This window comes from Eschrichtius robustus, chromosome 18 (assembly GCF_028021215.1).
Source record: "Eschrichtius robustus isolate mEscRob2 chromosome 18, mEscRob2.pri, whole genome shotgun sequence".
Classification (NCBI taxonomy): domain Eukaryota; kingdom Metazoa; phylum Chordata; class Mammalia; order Artiodactyla; family Eschrichtiidae; genus Eschrichtius; species Eschrichtius robustus.
In genome coordinates this window covers 63,596,067-63,617,328 of record NC_090841.1, presented here as the reverse complement: position 1 = coordinate 63,617,328, position 21,262 = coordinate 63,596,067, and the positions used below count along the sequence as shown (strand labels likewise).

Below are 21,262 nucleotides of genomic sequence, written 5' to 3'. Positions count from 1 at the left end.
AAAACTAAGCCCTATTCTCTTATTTAAACAGAGATTTTAAAAACTGACAAAATTGAAAGCTGGGTAGGAGTTGCTTTTTTTACAGTGGTTGACACATTCTCTGTCAACTTCCTTTATTTCTTCATGAGTCACACCAAACTTTAGTGTATAAATAAATAAAACATTTATAAAAAATATTTGCAAAATTTTTTTTCTTTTTTAAAGTATGATCTCTATTTTTATTTATTTTTTATACAGCAGGTTCTTATTAGTCATCTATTTTATACATATTAGTGTATACATGTCAATCCCAATCTCCCAATTCATCCCACCACCACCACCCCCTACCACCCTGCAAAAGGTTTTTAAGGCAGGCAATCCCACACTCAGAAAGCAGCTGAAGGGAAACAAACTCTTTCACATTATTGCAGGCTGCCCGCTTTATTCACGAACATAATCAAGCCCCTGCAAATGAAGAGCAGTTGTTGCCTGCACTCTGGCGAAGCCAGCAGTCTCTGTGCAAACAGCACCACTAATTTATGAAGAGCAACAGACACAGGGATACCCGCTTGCTCCTTTCATCTTATCAAACGTTGTATGCTACGTGAATAACAACACATAGGACACAGTGAACCCCAGGTCGTACTTATGGGTTCTTCCAAAAACATATCTTTGTTTGCCTGTTTTATTTTCAGGAAACCTATAACAAACACCTTAACTGAAAAAAGTAGAATTATCCCAGTAAGGAGGCTGATTCCAATCCCAGTGATATTACCTTCCAGGGCTAAATTCCAGAGCTGAATGTGGGCCGTACGTGGACTAACCTTATGTCTTCTGGTACCAGTTGCTGGCACTGTCTCCTCTCTTCGGAGCAATCCCAGCCTTCATCTTACAGTCGTGTGGGGTCCGCTACACCCACACACCCAAGTGATCATCCCCACCAGTCATATCCAAAGGTTTACTTCAAAAACATGCTCCCGTGGAACCCCGTAAGATCTATGAGAGAAGGGACCATACTACATCCCAGTATATGGGATTTTAGCCACAATATGGCTAAAAGGACAGGGTAGTACTGTTGAAGTAGGAAATATAAGTGAAATATTAAAAAATAAAAAGATCGAAATGTAGCACATCTACTTACAGGACTTAAGCAGTGAAATGATTTCCTCCATTAAATTGCTCTCAAGCAGACTAAGTTTCCCACTAAAATGTATTAGCTTCTTTCTTCTTAGGAAAAACAAAGGCTGATTTGTGTTCAGACATTTTAATTACATAGAAACTAGACAGAGGGCTTTTACTTATTGATAAAGTAGCCTGTTCAGTTATGATACAGCAAATGTGATCTCGCAAATGGCTTTTAGCACATATATTTAGCTTGTTTTTACGGAACTAAGCCTAAAGCTACTTATTCTATTCATTAAATTAAAAGCAGGTATTCTTCTTGTAAGAGAATTTGTTCCAGTAAAGTTAGCCTTTAGGAAAATTTCTTCTCAAGCTGTCTTGCCTTCTCATGATTCTTAAATAAAATTGACATGCCACAAAGGGAGAACATGACAATTTATTATAACAAATTATATTTAAGAAAGGCCCTACTTTTTTCACTTTTATAATTGATATTTAAATACACAGCAAAACTTACCCTATTAAATATATCAGGTACAATTTATTAAACAAAAAATAACAAAAATTATACATAATATTACCTGACGCTCCAGTAGAGATAATCTCATGTCCCTATACTACTGATAAGTTGTCACCAAACTTTTAGCAATATCACCAAAAGTTTTCAGCAGCCTAAACCCATGTTAAAAGTCTAAACATTCCAGGTTTTATATTTTTCCCAATCGTTTGAGTTTAATGTGCTCTATCTTGATCAACTTATCCAACAATAGGTGAAAAGGTTTTTAGAGTATATTTGAAGACAGAAGAAAATGTTCAACTACCATTCATTGAGTCCCTATGTGATAGTAACTGCTGGCACTTTCTTTCACCTATATGGTTAACACTGCTATCCAAAAAAGTACGTTTGATTTGTCATGATCTTCTTCGGCCATACCTTCTTACTTGGAGGGATTTAGTTTTGACATTAAAAGATGAGAAATCATAATGAAGCTTCCCTGTTCAAAAATCTTTAATGACTCTCTCAAACTCAAGTTGATGTTTTAAGTCTTCTTCCACGTGAGTCCAACTTACCTTTACAAGCATATGGTCCACAATTCCCATCCACAACTCCCTGTTTTGGTAAGGTTGATGTATTCACTGCCCCCTTTATCCCTAAAATGTATTTTCCATATTGTACACACTATCATTTTCATAAGAAAAAATCATTACATCACTTTCTGTGGGTGGTTAATACCTTCTAGTTCAGTCAGTTCAAGCCACCAATCTTTGCTTAAAAGGCATATCAATATATTTGCCTCCAACAATTTCACATGAATAAATTCCGTAACATAAATAAGGTTGTTTTCTAAGACATCTAAAAATATTACTGGATTAAAACATCTTAAAATCTGACATGTCACAATTTCTATAAAAAAAATCATCAATTCATCATGAGCTACAATTTAATTCAACTTAAATTCTGTCCTGATTTATTACATTTATTTTATTTAATAAGTTGAGTTTTAAAAATTAATCAGCCTTGTGATTTAGTTCTGTATGTAAACAAAGCACAAATTATTTAAATAGATTGACATTAATATACTTATTAAAAAGGAATACTAGCAGAAGTTATATTTTGCATTGAACAAAAGCAATAACTTTGTTTGAAAAGCAGTGTAATCTAAATATTTTCATTCTAATCATATACAGAATAGCTAATGCTTTATAAAAGGAAAAATAAATCAAGCTATTTTATTGTAGCAATAAGGAATTGTACAGAGGAGATGACTAAAATAAGAAAAAGTTCATCTGTCTTCCAATGTGTGTTGTAATTTTATAACCCATTAATTTTATTTCTGAATATATTGTTTGAATTAAGGTTGAGTTCTGGTCATAGCTGACCCTTAAACATCCAATTAATATTTCCTATTTTACTATTTATCAGACTTGTCTACCCTTCGATATATCACACTGGTGTTCTTAGGAAAATCACATGAAGTAGTAGAGGAAAAAATTAGACAAATATTTTTTAATTATGTTTTTGAAAATGAATCTATTATTACCCAGTTAAAAGTGATGAGACTTTGTTTTATAGACTATTTTAATAAAATCTAATAATCATGTCTGTTCATACTGAAGTAAAACCATGGGTCAGAGTATTGTGGGATTTGGCAGAACCCCCAGAAAGGCATAAATTTCACTAACATTACAGACTCTACTCCAAGTCGATTTATATGCCCCAGAATGACCTCAGAAACAAGCTGTGAAGGTCAGAAAAAGCTAAAACCTCATTTTATACCAGAATAATATGCAAAGACAAAGAAGTAAACCTAGACAAATTTACCAGTATAATAATAATAATAGGTAAATTACATAGCAAGATTTATGCTCAGTTTCAGAAATCAAGATACATTTACCTTGAAAGGCAGCTGCGTTTCGAGATATCAGAAACTTTAATGTAGAGCTGGATGTTTGAAGCACCTGCTGCATATCTTGGAGAGCTGCGATTTGATAACTTTCCTCCATCTTCCTGGAGCAACATGCAGGTTTTTTGGCTATGCAAACCTGAAGATCAGGCCCTGGAATACATAGAATATTTTTCATAATAATTACCTGTTCATTTAACAAACATTACATGTTATGTATCTGACATTAATGATCAGCACTGCACATTACAGGTTCATGTTCTATATGCCCACCAGCAAAATGATACCAGTGGGTCAACACTAGCCTTAGGATACCCTGGACCCCACAGCAAGCTGTGCCAGGAACTGGCCCCATCCACCGGCAGGCAAAAAACACAAACACAGGAAGGTTAAAAAATATGCTACTAAACAACAAATGGATCACTGAAGAAATCAAAGAAGAAATCAAAAAATACCTAGAGACAAATGAAAATGAAAACACAACAATCTAAAATCTATAGGATGCAGCAGAAGAAGTTCTAAGAGTGAAGTTTATAGCAACACAAGCTTACTTCAGGAAACAAAAAAAAAAATCTCAAAAGAACAACCAAACCTTATACCTAAAGGAACTAGAAAAATAAGAACAATAATGACAACAACAACAAAAAACAATGTTAGTAGAAGGAAAGAAATCATAAAGCAGAAATAAATGAAAGAGAGAATCTGAAAAAAAAAAAAACAGTAGAAAAGATCAATGAAACTAAAAGCTGATTCTTTGAAAAGATAGACAAAATTGATAAACCATTAGCCAGACTCATCAAGAAAAAAAGCATGAGGGCCCAAATTAATAAAATTAGAGATGAAAAAGGAGAAGTTACAACTGACACCACAGACATACAAAGGGTCACAAGAGATTACTACAAACAATTATAGCCCAATAAAATGGGCAACCTAAAAGAAATGGACAAATTTCTAGAAATGCACAATATCCCAAGACTGAACCAGGAAGAAACAGAAAATATGAAGAGTCTAACTACCAGTAATGAAACTGAATCAGTAATAAAGAAAAAAAAAAGTAGTTCAGGATGGCTTCACAGGTGAATTCTACCAAACATTTAGAGAAGAGTTAACACCTATCCTTCTCAAACTATTCAAAAATATTGCAGAGGAAGGAAGCTTTGGAACTCATTCTACAAACACAGCATCACCCTGATACAAAAACCAGGCAAAGGTATCACAAAAAGAAAATTACAGGTGAATATTGCTGATGAAAATAGATGCAAAAATCCTCAACAAAGTATTAGCAAACCAAATTTTCAATATTATATTAAAAAACTCATACATCATGATCAAGTGTAATTTATCCCAGTGATGAATGGATGGTTCAATATCCCCAATCAATCAATCAGTGTGATAACCACATTAACATATTGAAGAATAAAAATCATATGATCATCTCAATAGATACAGAAAAAGCTTTTGACAAAATTCAACATCCATTTATGATAAAAACACTCCAGAAAGTGGGCAGAGAGGAAACATATCTCAACATAGTAAAAGCCATATATGACAAACCCAAGCTAACATAATACTCAGTGGTGAGAAACTAAAAGCATTTCTTCTAAGATCAGGTACAAGAAAAGGATATCCACTCTTGCCACTTTTATTCAACATAGTGTTGGAAGCCCTAGCCACAGCAGCAGACAAGAAAAAGAAACAAAAGGAATCCAAACTGGAAAGGAAGAAGTAAAACTGTCACTGTATGCAAATGACACGATACTATACATAGAAAATCCTCAAGACACCATCAAAAACCTACTAGAGCTCATCAATGAATTCAGTAAATTTGCAGGATACAAAATTAATATACAGAAATCTGTTGCATTTCTATACACTAACAATGAACTATCAGAAAGAGAAATTAAGGAAACAATTTCATTTACAATCACATCCAAAAGAATAAAATATCTAGGAATAAACCTACCTAAGGAGGTAAAAGACCTGTACTCAGAAAACAATAAGACACTGATGAAAGAAATTGAAGACAACATAAACATATGGAAAGATATACCATGTTCATGGATTAGGAGAATTAATATTATTAAAATGACCATACTACCCAAGGCTATCTACAGATTCAATGCAAGCCCTATCAAAATACCAAGAGCATTTTTCACAGAACTAGAACAAATAATTTTAAAATGTGTGTGGAAACACAAAAGTCCCTGAATAGCCAAAACAATCTTGAGAAAGAAGAACAGATCTGGAGGAATCATGCTCCCTGATTTCAAACTATACTACAAAGCTACAGTAATCAAAACAGTATCGTACTGGCACAAAAACACATACATATATCAATGGTACAGAATAGAGAGTCCAGAAACGAACCCACACTTACATGGGCAATTAATTTATGACAAAGGAGGCAAGAATATACAATGGGGAAAAGACAGCCTCTTCAATAATGGTGTTGGAAAAACTGGACAGCGACACACAAAAGAATCAAACTGGCTACCCTCTCACACCATGCACAAAAATAAATTCTAAATGGGTTAAATACCTAAATATAGGGCCTGAAACCATAAAGCTTCTAGAAGAAAACATAGACAGTAAGCTCTTTGATATCTATCTTAGCAATATTTTGTTGGGTATGTCTCCTCAGGCACGGGAAACAAAAACAAAATAAATAAATGAGCCTATGCCAAACTGAAAAGCTTTTGTACAGCAGAGAAAACTATCGACAAAATGAAAAGGCCCCCACTGAACGGGAGAAGATATTTGTAACTGATATATCCAATAGGGGTTAATATCTAAAATCTTCAAAGAACCCATACAACTCAATATCAAAAAAACTAACAATGCAGTTAAAAAATAGACAGAGGTTCTGGATAGACATTTTTACAAAGAAGACATACAGATGGTCAACAGACACATGAAAAGATGCTCAAGATCACTAATCGTCAGGGAAATGCAAATTAAAACCATATTGAGATCTCACCTCACATTGTCCGAATGGCTATTATCAAAAAGACAGCAAATAACAAGTGTTATCAAGGATGTGGAAAAAAGGGAACCCTTGTGCATTGTTGACGAGAATGTAAATTGGTGTAGCTGCTATGGAAAACAGTATGGAAATTCCTCAAAAAATGAAAAATAGAACTACTATATAATCCAACAATTCTATCCCTGGGCATTTATTCGAAGAAAACAAAAACACTAATTTGAAAAGATATATGCATCCCTATACTCATTGCAGCATTATTTACAATAGCTAAGATATGGAAGCAACATAAGTGCCCATCAATAAATGAATGGATAAATAATGTGATATATATATATATATCATATGTGATATATATATCATATGTGATATATATATAAAGTTACTCAGTCATGAAAAAGAATAAAATCTTGCCATTTGTGACAACATGAATAGAACTAGAGAGTATTATGCTAAGTGAAATAGATCAAACAGTAAAAGACAAATACTGTATGATTCCACTTATATGTGGAATCTAAAAACCAAAACAAATGAACAAACACAACAAAACAGAAACAGACTCATAAATACAGAAAACAAACAGGTGGTTGCCAGAGGGGAGGGGAATAGGGAAAGAAAGAAATAGGTGAGGGAGATTAAGAGGTACAAACTTCCAGTTGTAAAATAAATGAGACACAGGTATGAAATGTAAAGTGTAGGGAATATAGTCAATGACTACATAATATCTTTTTATGGTGACATATTGTAACTAGACTTATGGCAATTATTTTGAAATGTATTGAAATATCAGATCATTATGTTGTGTAACAGGAACTAACAGAGTTGTACACCAATTGTACTTCAAAAACAAACAAACTCATAGAAAAAGAGATCAGATATGTACAGGGAGTTGGAGAAGGGGGAACTGGATGAAGATAGTCAAAAGGTACAAACTCCCAGTTATAAAGATAAGTAAGTACTAGAGATGTAAAGTACAATGTGATAAATATAAATAACATCGTTGTATGTTATATATGAAAGTTAAGAGAGTAAATCCTAAGAGTCTTACCACAAGGAAAAAATTTTTTTCTATTTCTTTGATTTTGTATCTACAAGAGAAGATAGATGTTCAGTAAACTTATTGTGATAACCATTTCATGATGTATGCAAGTCAAATCATTATGCTGTATACCTTAAACTTATACAGTGTTGTATGTCAACTGTATCTCAATAAAACTGGAAGGAAATAAAAGCTACAATGAGATACCACCTCACACCCATTAGAATGACTACTATGAAAAATACAGATAATAACAAGTGTTAGCGAGGATGTGGAGTTATTAGAACACTTGTGTACTGTTGGCTGGAATGTGAAATGGTAAAACCACTGTGGAAAACAATATGGCAGTTACTCAAAAACCTAAAAGTAGAATTACCATATGATCCAGCAATTCTACTTCTGTATACATACCCAAAAGAATTGAAAAGAGTCTTGAAGAGATATTTGTACACCATATTCTCAGCATATTATTCACAATAGCTAAAACATGGAAGCAACTCAAGTGTCCATGGATTGATGAATGGTAAGCAAAATATGGTATATACATACACTGGAATATTATTCAATCTTAAAAAGGAAGGAAATTCTGACTTATGCTACAACATGGATGAACCTTGAGGACATTACACTAGGTGAAATAAGCCAGTCACAAAAACACAAATATAACTCCACTCATATGAGGTTCTTAGGATCACCAAAATCATAGAGACAGAAAGTAGAATGGTGGTTGGCTGGGGCTGGGCAGAGGGGGGAGACTGGGGACTTACTGTTTAATGGGGACAGAGTTTCAGTTTTGCAAGATGAAAAGAGTTCTGGAGGTAGATGGTGGCAGTGGTTTGTATAACATAAACGTATTTAGTACCACTGAACTGTGCACTTATAAAGTGGTTAAGATGGTAAATTTCATATTTTACTGCAATAAAAAAAATTAGAAACAAATCTTGCTAGTATGATTAACAACTCTTATCCTAGACAGGAGCCCAGGGCAAGCCCCGTTATCCATAGCAGATACGCTAGAGAACAGAGGAAAAGGTATGCGGCGTGGAATAGGACTTAAAGAGGACAACCCTGAGGGTGCATCATGGGGTGAGCCTCAGGGCATCCCAAGCCTACCCAGGTTTCAGGACAATTGTATTTACATGGCCCAATATAATACAGTTCTTCCCTTATTTTAGGGTAGGAGTAAGGGTTATGGTCTTTGATCTCTGCAGAGTTTCACAGCTTCCACATTAGCTCTTCACTGACCAACTGTAGATCAGCAAACATAAAATATGCAAATGTGCATGTGTGTACACACACACACACACACACACACACACACACACACACACAACAGCCACCTTTCAAACCCCTCCTTTTCCACACAGATTCAGCCTCAGGCTTCAGTTTGTGTAAGTTAGACAAACAGCAGCGTGCTTGAGCACTGCACAAAGGCTCAGACACATAAAATGTGTCACAGTAGGTAACATCTTGGCAATTGTTTTTTATTTATATTGCCTAAAGTTATACAAAGGCAAATTCTACTTCAAACAGTAAAATTGACTTAAAGAAAATAAAGTTATCTTCTCAGCTTTCTTCCTAAATGGAAAGATTGAGGAATTAGAGTTCAGAGAAAAACAATGATAGAGACTGGGGAAGAGAACCAATGAATAAATATTAAAGGATATAAGCATATTTGGTACAGGAAAGACTGCTAGGGAATAAAAATAATGATAATAGTAACAACAACAATAATAGAATCTCTCTCCAGAATTTAAATACCTAACATCACTTTGCTAGATCACATTCTTAAACATGGCCCAAGAAGGCCCCAAGTTGGACCACTTCTTCCTTCCCTCCTGCTCCAGCCTCATCTCAGTAACATCAGCCATTGTACTCTTCCCTTCACACACCAGCCTTCTTTTATTTCCTCATATTCACCAAGTGCCCTCTTTCCACAGAGCCATTCTGCGTGCTCTTCCCTCTGTCTTAGACAGTCTTGCGGCAAACACACACCTTCCCCGACTTCATTCCCATCTATTTTTCTTTAGATCTTAATTCAGTCTTCCCACAGGAACTTTCCTGAACCCCACCGACAGCTCCAGTCCCTACTCTATGCCTCTGGACTGCCCCTCATTCCTCTCCATTGCACTTATCGTGGTTGCAGTGTTATGTTCCTAAATGTGATTACTAATTAATTAGTTCCCTCATCTGTACTACAAAGCTCCAAGTGCAGGAACTTTTACTCATTATCGTATGCCAGTTGTCCAGCTCAGAGCCTAGTATAATACATCATAAACACTCAATTTTCATTCATTAAACCAACAATCAAGGATCTACTATGTATATGCGTTATCTCATTTAGTCCTCACTTTAACCTTATGACATAGGTACCATCACTACCACATTTTACTTGTGAGGAAATGGAGACATAAAGAGGCTTTAAAAGCTGCCCAGTGACACATACTTACATAATACAAAATGGTGGAGCTGGTGTTCGGAAACAGGCAGAGTGATTTCCAAGCTATCATATTCACCACCACTCCACTGAGAGGAAAGCAATGGCCTTCAATCTATAAATGGTGTGTGTACAGACAAACCTGACCATTTTCAATTCCTGTTTCTAAAGAAGTCATCTGTTTGGAAAGTTGCAAGAAAATACATTTTAGGTTAGGAACCATCCAAGGAGTTTTATTCAAAAATAAAAATAGGCTAAAATATAAAGTTATAGAGTTGCCATTTGCCTTTGTGCCCAATTTAAAAAAATTTTTTTTTTAATTTATTTTCTTGGCTGCATTCGGTCTTCGTTGCTGAGCGTGGGCTTTCTCTAGTTGTGGCAAGCAGGGGCTACTCTTTGATGTGGTGCACGGGCTTCCCATTGCGGTGGCTCCTCTTGTTGTGGAGCAGGGGCTCTAGGTGCATGGGCTTCAGTAGTTGCAACACGCGGGCTCAGTAGTTGTAGTGTGCAGGTTCTAGGGCACGTGGGCTTCAGAAGTTGTGGAGAGCAGGCTCAGTAGTTGCGGCTCATGGGCTCTAGAGAGTAGACTCAGTAGTTGTGGCACACGGGCTTAGTTGTTCCATGGCATGTGGGATCCTTCTGGACCAGGGATCGAACCAGTGTCCCCTGCATTGGCAGGCAGATTCTTAATCACTGCGCCAACAGGGAAGTCCCTGTGCCCAATTTTAAGTGGTGGAAAGTACGCTTAGAAAGATGCTGCAAATTACCTTGACCGCTTTCTAAACATATGTAGAAGAGAAACCATCATGTCTCAGCACACTCTGAATAAGCATGGCTAGCAACTTAGACCACTTAGAGCAAACACATCCCTCAAGTTGATGAGGATCTGCATTGATTAATCCAGACTTTCATTTAGCATCTTGGAAGTTGGTAATGCCAACATAAAGCTAAACTCCAAACCAAATCAAGACTATAATTCAAAGACCTAGTTATGTCTAATTGGCACGATATTTTTATCAGTAGTAACTTAAGAGTTAGGGTCGCAGTGGAGGGGGAAAAGAGTCTACAAGAAACTAGTTCCCTTGTTTCCTGTGTCAGTCCAAACGACAGGCGAGATGAACTACACATCCTCAGGGAAAGAACCATATCTTACATTTTATTCACAGTATAAGCACAAAGGACATAATAAGATGCTTGTTGATCAAACGCCCAGACTTCAGTTCTCCCATTGTAAATAGAACTAGCATCATAAGAAAGCAAAGCCAAATGGACCCCAAACAGATACTACATGGTAACAAGATATATTTTTAAAATATTTCAAAGCCTGGCTTCAAAGAACATGGCATAACCGAGGATGCTTATGAAACAACAAGAGTACGCAACCCAAGCTCAGGTGCAGCAGCCGTGTTTCTGATCAGTAAAACCAAACTCTGAGAGAATTAAAGTGCTAAAAACAAAATGAAACTAAAAATAAAACAGCAGGCTCCTTGCTGAAGGGGCCCTCGACCAGAATTGTGTGGGCTTTTCTGGATTGCCTACCCAGAAGCAGCAGTACTGGTTACTACGTTTTCCTTTCTGTTCCCCCACTTAAGAAACTGTTAACAGCCATCTACCTGCTTGTGTACTTTTGTTAATATGTTAAAACAGGAACATTGGGAGGCATTCTGGAAAGACGGTGGCAGTGGCAGCATAGTTTTCACGATCTCCAAATCCCCACACGGACCAGATAGAACAACTTGAAATCAAATCCAAAAAAATACAACTAAACTAGGTGACGTAATAACCCCACAACCTTCAAAATATATGTGGAGTGGGGAAAAAACAGCAACAGCCACAGATCTTCACAGTATCAGAGTCTGGGCAGGAGAGAGAAAAATGAAGCAGAGGGATAATGTCTGAAGGACCTAAGGACAGATGAAGCCCCAAAGAGCCAACCAGAATTCACAAGAAAGCACAGTGGACCAATTTGTGAACAGCAGCTGAAATGGAGAGTTTCGCCCTCTCGATCACTGGATGTGTGCAAAGGAGCCAAGATTAAAATGAATGAATTAGCAGGAGGACTCCAGACCCCTGTGAACTCTCCAAAGAGATCCAGCAGGCTCCTTTCCAGGGAAGAACCCCATGCAGAAGAGAAACGTCTGGAAGCGGAATTAAAATTCAACAGAAGAAGGAGTTAAGAGACATACACAGAGAAGGTCCAGACCAAAGTGGGAAGGGAAATAAATCCAGGAAATTTCAGAAAACACGCAGCCATACTTTTAAACACTACACAAAACCAACAGAAGAAGAAACTCTGTAAAGTCACAAAAACTATTCTGAAGTCTATTTCAACCTAAATTTCCAAGGAAAAAAACCAACTTCACGTGAACTGAACATCAAAAAATATTGAGGTCAAATCTCACACAGAGTTATTACAATAAAAAAGGGAATAAGGAACAGAATAACATCCCTACAGACAAAGAAAGCAGGCCAGAAAGACATGCCCTCCCCCCCAAAAAAAATAAAAAATTCAGCCATGCTATTTCAAAACAAGCTAAAAGATGACATAAAACATGAAAGAACAGCACAAATCAGAATTTTAAAAATTCAGATATGAGGTGACAGTACTCAGGAAAGAATTAAAGATGAAAGAAAAACATTCTGAAGAGAAGACTAAACTAGAAGAACACAGGAGCCAATCACACAAAGGTACTACCTTAAGAGAAGCAGAGGGTGGAAAATAAGGAATTGTGAAAAATCAAAAAGAATGAAAGGATTTGAAAGACAGTGACAAAAAAAATATTGTTTATAATGTAAACCCCTGAAGAAGAAAACAGGACAAATACTAAAACCTGTATTTTATTCTATGCTGAAACTGTTGTGAGGGTGAAATGGGATAAAACAAATAAGTAATTATGGACTGTTCTGTTCTCTAATTCTATCCTGTATCCTTGAAAATCAGGATTTTTTTAGTGAAGAAGAAAAGAGATACAGACATAATAAAGAAGAGGTTAAGTAAAACTCTGCAAAATAGATAGCTAGTGGGAAGAAGCCACATGGCACAGGGAGATCAGCTCTGTGCTTTGTGACCACCTAGAGGGGTGGGATAGGGAGGGTGGGAGGGAGATGCAAGAGGGAGGGGATATGGGGATATAGGTATACGTATAGCTGATTCACTTTGTTATATAGCAGAAACTAACACACCATTGTAAAGCAATTATACTCCAATAAAAATGTTTAAAAAAAAAACCCCATAAAGATATCAAAAAAAACCCCAAAAACCTCTGCAAACTTGACTTAAAGTAGCAATATGAAAGCATGAAGAAATTTACCTTTAAAAAAATATATTTCCTAGTTTCACTGAAAAGGCCTAGGAACAATGAATAACTGAGTGGCAAAGGGTCCCCCTTGTGCCCAGATTATAATCTTGAAATACCAATACTCTCAAAAAGTCAGTGCTTCTCTAAAAAATGCCTCCCTCTAGGTCCGGGGCAGGAAAGAGATAAAATGACAGACTAGCTAAAGCATCTTGTTCACCAGATAGCAAAGAAGCTAGGGTCAAATAACCCTAGTTATTTGCTAATAGACTTGCTAGTAGATAGCAAATAACTACCAGGGTCATATCAAAACGGACTCAGGAACCATATTAGTCTGCCAGGGCTGCCATAACAGAATACCACAGACTGGCGGCTTACACAACAGAAATTTATTTTATCACAGTTCTGGAGGCTGGAAGTCCAAGACCAAGGTGCTGGCAGGCTTGGTTTCTCTTGTGGCCTCTCAAATCCTTGGCTTACAGATGGCACCTTCTCTATGTGTCCTCAGGTGACCTGCTCTTTGTACATGTGCTCTCCCCATGTCTTTCTTCTTATAAGGACACCGGTAATATTGGATTAGGACCCATCCTTATGACCTCATTTAACCTTAGTTACCTCCCATCTCCTAATACAGTCATATTAGGGGCTAGGGTTTCAACTTAGGAATTTGGGGGAACACAATTTAGCCCATAACAGAAGCCATCTTCAACTATCATACTAAGTGAAGTCAGAAAGAGAAAGACAAATACCATATGATATCACTTATATGTGGAAGCTAAAATATGACACAAATGAACTTATCTATGAAACAGAAACAGAACCATGGACATAGAGGACAGACTGGTGGTTGCCAAGGGGGGTGGGGGGCTTGGGGGAGGGATGGAGTGGGAAGCTGAGGTTAGCAGATGTAAGCTATTATACATGGAATAGATAAACAACAAGGTCCTACTGTACTGCACAGAGAACTATATTCAATATCCTATGATAAACCATAATGGACAAGAATATCTTAAAAAGATTATATATATGTATGTAACTGAATCACTTTTCTGTACAACAGAAATTAACACAACGTTGTAAATCAACTGTACTTCAATAAAAAATATTAAAACTGAAAAAAAAAAAGCCAACTTCAAAACATTTTTGCTGGCCAAACATGGGACAATTTCAGTATCCCTAATAATAATTGCAATGGATTACAACAAATCAAATAAGCTTAAGTCCAAGGGTTTTCTGTATCCACGCTTTTTCTTACAAAAAAAAAAAAAGACGACTTTCAAAATAGTACTACTGATTGATAATATACGTTCTCTTTTTATTTCAAACATTTACCTCTCCCCTAGCCAACTTGCAGGATTTTTATGTTTGTAACACATATCAGCTTTGTTGATAGTTGACATAGGAAAGGGCCTTGGTGTCAAGACACTGACATCAAGATATACTTTAGGTTCCCCAGAATGGATGTTACGTGTCATAAAATACCAAATTCTCACCAGATTAAAATAGGGCCTTGGAATTCAGAGTAGTAAGGTGATACTGGTAAATTTTTCTCTTTCTGTCTTTTCTGAGAGTGTCTTCTTCCCATACATTCTGAAACTGATGATCTGTGAAATGTTATTAGGGTGAAAGGGTTTTGACTGAGTCAAATGTATTCCTTCATCCAGGTAGAATAAAAAATACTTCAGTCCATGTATCTAGCAAGAATCATGACAATGGCTTTGGATCTCCTGAGAGCTGAGTAGCATCTGTTCCCTCTCCTGGAATTTCCTTTGAAGCTTTACCTCTTCCTCACCCACATACTTGTTATTTAGATGAAATTGATACACACAAAAGGATGAAAACACAGCATTCTATCCTGTCAGCACAATGATTGATTCAGAAATAGACAGCCAGTCACAAGAAAGAAATGCAGAGATATTTGCTGAGGTCTCCAGGAAAGCAAAGCTTTCTCTTTTCTGCTGGACCTGAATTTAATTATGCAAGAATGCAAGGTTTGCAGATGCCGTAGTCATTTTCCAGCTCAGAGTAAAGCCTGGATCTACCACAGATTCTGCAGTTACCTACCTTATCAAGAAATCTAGCCAATACAACACTAATAATATTTCCCAGGATTATGGCAGGCCAAATCATTCCACTATCTTTTATGGTTTATTCCAGAACATCAAAAGGATGTGATACTAAATGCAGGGTCTGATAACATTCTTTTAGTGGCCATTCCAGTTCTCTGCTCTAAAATGAAATAAAATGTGTTATGTCCAAGAAATAACAAGAGGGATTCCACTTGCAACATTGCAGTGCTAGCCACAGAAAGCCACCATTGACTGGGCAAAATACAACAATCAATGACCTGAAAGCCCTAGAGAGAGAACAAAAGAAGAAGGATTCTGGACAGGTGTCAGTATTTGGAGGAATGGGAAAGCATGAGGTTAATTTCTCATCTCTGTGGCATTTGTGCTAAAACCTGTTTAACCGTTTGAAAGCTCCTTCCTTTCTAACTTCTGCCAACCCTGACCTGAAGGGCTGCCTAACAGTTCCTGATACCACCCTGCATCTTGGTGCTTTCCTGAACATTTGCTTTGTGTAGTTAATTGATTCCATTTAATTTGCTTCTCTCCCAAGACTACAAGCTCCGATAGGATAAGGACCACCTTTGCCTTGTTTCCCAATGTATTGTATGTAACTAGCACAGTGCCTGGAACAAAAGACCTTCAGGAAAGTGTTAGTCTCCTTCCCTTTCTCCTTACTTGCACATAAATATTTTGCAAGAAGCCTAAGAAAGCACTTTCACGGCTTAAAATTAATGAGATAGTTTTCCATATAGATCCAGGATGAACATATTGCTGAGGACATTAAAAACTGGTTCAATAAACATTTTGAAATAGTATTTATGATGATCGTATTTACATTTTTACAAATATTCCTCAATAATGTACCACTGTAATTTAAAGATTCATCTTTTTTCTCTTCTGGAATACAGGCACTGTCCTCTAACAGTATATATTGATATTATTCATTAAAATAAAAAAAAATTTTTTTCGTAAGAGTATTAAGTGTTTCAGCTATTAAGGGTTTTTTATGGTTCTGGATTCAAGAAAAAATGATAATAAAATTCAATTAAAAATTCAATAAAAAAATAAGTAACATTTGCCAATCTACAAATTTAAACAAATAGGGTCAACATAATACCCACTGGTAGAACAGTAATGCTGTCCCTCGCATATAAATGGCATCATTGATCCTTCAATGGATAATGTATTCAGTTGTTTTTCTAGTCATGGTTGATGAATGTTCACACAAAATCACATATTTAAATCCTTACTCTTATAACCCATAACAAAGCAATTCTAACATGAAAGTATGTCCTGAAGCAGAGAAAAGTTCTGCTAAGTGGAATGCTTTCTCAAACTTGAAGTCATGAATTTGGAGTTGACACTCTCTGACATGTTAACCAACTCAGGAGAAAAAGCTGAAATACATATTAATACATATATCTGTTAAGAATCAGCAACAGTAGAGCCTGCTCCTTGAGGGATGGAAAAAAAAAATCAATTGCAATCTCATCCCCTCAGTTTTAATGAGCCCCAAACTGTTCTATAGCCAACTATCCACACTGTTTCTCTAAATGAAATCAGGCCCATGCAGCACGGCTCCTGCAAGCCAGGCTGAAGCTGAGATTCTGAACTATCTGGCACAGGAAACTGAGCATTACTTCTCCATTTTCAAGGATGTATTTGCATCCACGGATGTCCATGGTCTAAAGACCTTGTCAGTGGTGGGGTTAGCGGTGGGGAAGGAGAGGAAGCTCCCAACCATAAATGGAGCCCAGAGCAAAATGAATTGCCTGCCACAATTTCTGTGGAATCAGCCCACTTCACAGTAACCCCCTTTCCTCTGAGAATCGCTCTCTCAACACCTCCACAGGAGAGGTCCCTGCCAGCCGCAGGTATGTCAGGTGACCTCACATCTGATTAAAGTTTGCTGAACTGAAAGCAAATAAGTGATTGAAACAGAATCAACTGGACTGTTTCATCTGAGAATTTAGCATTGGAGCACACAGAAAGTCTAGTCTGTTTTCCATCAGGCTGTTTTAATACATAATTTAGGAGTGAGGTGCCCATGCTATTTCACCATGGAGACAAAAAAGCAGAGTGTACAGAGTAGAGAAATGAAGGGAAAGCCATCAGAGTTCTCTACAGTTCCTACTGTAGTTCTTTTCCGAGACCAAATTATTTCCCCTATTTTGGGGTTTCATGAGATACACCTAAGGCTTATAATTAGTTTGTGTTTCTTGCAACCAAAGTACCCAAGTTAATACTCTAGTGGAGGGGTAGCAGGAAAGAATGAATTGATCGATGTTATATAGAAGGATCTCAGGAACCGTCAAACACGTTGAAAAGCCCAGGCAAAGAAGCGAGACTTAGAAATTGTGGGTGGGCAGGCAGAGTGCTTTTGGGTAGAGAATGGTGACACACTCAAAAGTGTCCCAACCCAAACACCAAGGCTATCTTTTGTGCCTAGAAATAAGTAATGTATTAAATACAACTCTTCACCAGCTCTACCACAGGGAACCCCACTGCCACCATGTTTGTTAACACACACATTAAAGGGAACTCTGTCACCCAGATACTTGTGAATAAAAATAAACAAAAATCCAACTCAAATTGGCAAAAGCATAAGGGATTTAATTAGTTCAGAAAACTAAAAGTATAAAGTAAGTATAGTTCTAGGCAACTTTTGACATCATTGCTTTAATGGTCTCACACAGGACCTGCTTCCTCTCTGTCTCTCCTCTCTGTCTCCCATAGATTTTGCTCCATCCTCAGTTTCCCCTGGTGAGCACCCCCAGACACTCCAGCCTCATGTAGAAAAATGGCTGCTGTAATTCAGTCCATACCACTCAGAAGAGGAAATATACTTCAGATAGTCCTTATAGAAGAAAAAGAAAACTTCTTTTTCTCAGAAGTTCCAGCAAACCTCTCTTCACATTTCACTGGCTCTGGCTGGCTTATGTGCTCATATGTGAACAATCACTGTGGCCAAAACATGAAGGATGTTGACGGATGTTGACTGGTTTAAGACAATTAGGAGTTCAGGGTTGGGTAAACTGCATTCAAACTACATGTGAGAGACAGAGGGTAGTTGGTTTCAAAAGAACAAAAAAAACTAGGGTACTGTGGGGACAACAGTGACTAAGAAATGACAAATGACCACCACAAGAGCAACTGATGTCTCATTTCACATGGGAGTGCCAAGTCCTACAGCACTACACCAGAGGAAGCCCAAACTGACTACACAAAACACACATGGACATACAAAACGCACCTTGGGGTCTCACGGGGATACTTAGTGGGGATGGAAAGAAACAACCAGGGACAGTTTCTACATTGTCAGGTAGAAGTTCATTAGTAGTGAAAGATGGGCTTAATCGTACACATAACATCAGTTATTTGCACAGAATGGTAAGACCTGGAGGCTTGAGATGTGCAGCTTATCCCTTTTCATTTTCTGCCTTGTAGCGTGAGTTCTAAAGTAACAGGATGGTAGAAGAACATAGTTTCTTCTCCACTCTCCACAAATTGGCAGGGGGGAAAACGGTCCCAGGTAGGGTATTTCCTGTCCTTTCGACTCAACATCCATGGCATTGTGTTTGGTATCTAATAGTCTCTAGAGCTTTTTATATATTGAGGTTTTTCCTGGTTGTGATGTAGATGAAGTCTTCTTTTATGTTTTTGCTTCTTTTTCAACATTTCCATGGATATTGAGAGATGGGCCATTGAAAATGGCCACTTATGCTCCCATCTATCTAAGAACACCTCCCAGAATTTAAAAAGAGAATAACAACTGCATGTCTGACTGGTAAGAGCATAGAATGGCATGGCCATTTTGGAGCATGATTAGGTGACATAGATTAAGGATATGTAAATTTTATGACCCAGTCCTGAAATGAAAAATGTAAGTAAAACTTTCTCATCTTTCCAAATTCAGTTCAAACTCTTCTGAGGGCCCCTGTTAGGATTACCCAATCCCTACTTTGAACTCTTATCAGCTCTGTCCAAAACACTATCTTAGTATGTAAAATATTTTTATTCTACATTTTCTTCCCTCCTAAAAACCATCAGCTTCTTGAGGAAAAGGACTTTGTAATTCCTCCTTTATCTGATAAACTACTAATTAGGGTTTGTCAAAGAAGAGAAGAGAAGAGAAAGGAAGGGAGGAAGGGAGGAAGGGAGGAAGGGAGGAAGGGAGGAAGGGAGGAAGGGAGGAAGGAAAGAAGGACTGGTTATTCTACATTAGTCTATGAGTTGTCTTGAAGAGTAATAAAAAATTTTTTATTAAAATAGTGCTCATAAACTAGATGATTTTTAAATATACTATAGATAAGACAGGATTTTTTTCTAAAACAAACTCAAAATTGGTAAGGCACATGAAAAAATGTGCCTTAAAAATCTTTATGTTCAAATAAGCATTTATTCCTTCAGAACAACTTAAAATTTAGCATTAACCAAAAAAAAATTGCTTTTGAATTTTTTGAATTTAGAAAGAAGAAAAATAAGGAACAAAAAGTTCTTACCTAATGATTTAATAGTATAGCAGATAAACACACTAATCCATTTTACCCAGGAAATGAGTAAATTATGGAGTAGTAGACTCTGCATCTGAAAAAGTGTTATCCCAAATACTGGAATTCAGAAAAGGAAAAAAGGTAAATAGCACTTTGAAAATTGGTTACATTTATTATAGAAAAGCTCTAATAATGAAAATTGGTTACATTTATTATAGAAAAGCTCTAATAATATATCCAGACACATTAAAAATTAACAAAATGATGGGTTAAAAATCCTAGCACGTACCTGGTGTATAGCAGGCTGTCAAAACTGGTATTTGCTTTTCTCTTCTCACATAGCTATGATAACTAAACATCCCATTTAAATGACAAATAAACATCTCGTTTTAAAATTAACAATCTATTTAGATGTCTGCCCTTGAGTCAGCTGAGATACCCTATTTCTACCTGCAGGCTCCATCCCACTCCAGATTCTAGTATTAAGTGAATCCTAGTCAAGGGTTCAATTAAGTACCCAAAATTCATTCTGCATTGGTTCAACATATTTAGTACCTTTGCTTGTCCTGACATACTTTCATACCTGAATTCCAGTAACTAAATTATACTCCTACTGTTTATTCCATTTCCAACAATGGGGTCAAATTGTTTTCCCCAACCCATACCAGATTGCCAGCCTCCGTACTGGGCCCAGTATCACCCAAAAACTTGGGTTATCAGTCATGACTATGATATCCAGAGCAGGGGTAACTAAATTCCAGGCTGTATCTAAAAAACACTGGATTCTGGCAGTCTTCACCCACCACACTTTACTATCTAATCCTGCCACCAACTCCGCCAAAAGAAGTCACTCTTGTCCCAAGAAAATCCAGCAATGTCATGATGAAATAGAATTGCAGGTCCCCAGGATCCTGTAAGTCTGCAGAAATCTATCCCTAAGTAAAACCAGGCAACTGCTATGAGTTCCCATCTTGCTTCTATTACAGTGCAAGAAATTATATTTCTTATTACCTCCATAAGTTTAATATCAGATTTATGATTTAGAATCATTATTTGCAAACATTACACAAAACTGAGGTCAGAAATCTTCTTCATTTACAAAATAATTATAATGACTCATTTCTGTTTCCTATCACTGGCCATTTTATTCCAAGTATGTATTATGATTGATTATTTTATTTCTAATTGTTTCTTACTTGACTTAGAAACTTTTAAGTAAAAAAAAAAAAAAAAGGAATTGTATGCATACAGTAGCCTTTTTAAGCCCCTGTGTATCCGAGGATGCCTACTATCTTAAATACAGTTTCCTTCCAAAGTCTGTATCTTCCAGCTTCCAGTATTGTAGAGAAGTCCAACCTCAACCTGCCTATTTGTCCTTTTAGTAACCTCTCTTCTTCTGACTATAAGTTTAAATGACTTTTTAAAGTACTAATGGTTCAAAA

At 36.8% G+C, this 21,262-nt stretch overlaps 1 protein-coding gene across 1 annotated transcript in view; it reads right to left on the bottom strand.

The window, feature by feature from the left end:
* The window catches only part of GPC5 (glypican 5), a 1,364,332-nt gene that overhangs the window by 1,317,381 nt on the left and 25,689 nt on the right, over positions 1–21,262 (bottom strand). Inside the window, exon 2 of the mRNA XM_068526854.1 lies at positions 3,498–3,659. Within this exon, the coding sequence (XP_068382955.1) occupies positions 3,498–3,659 (162 nt within the window). The remainder of the gene's footprint in view (positions 1–3,497; positions 3,660–21,262) is intronic.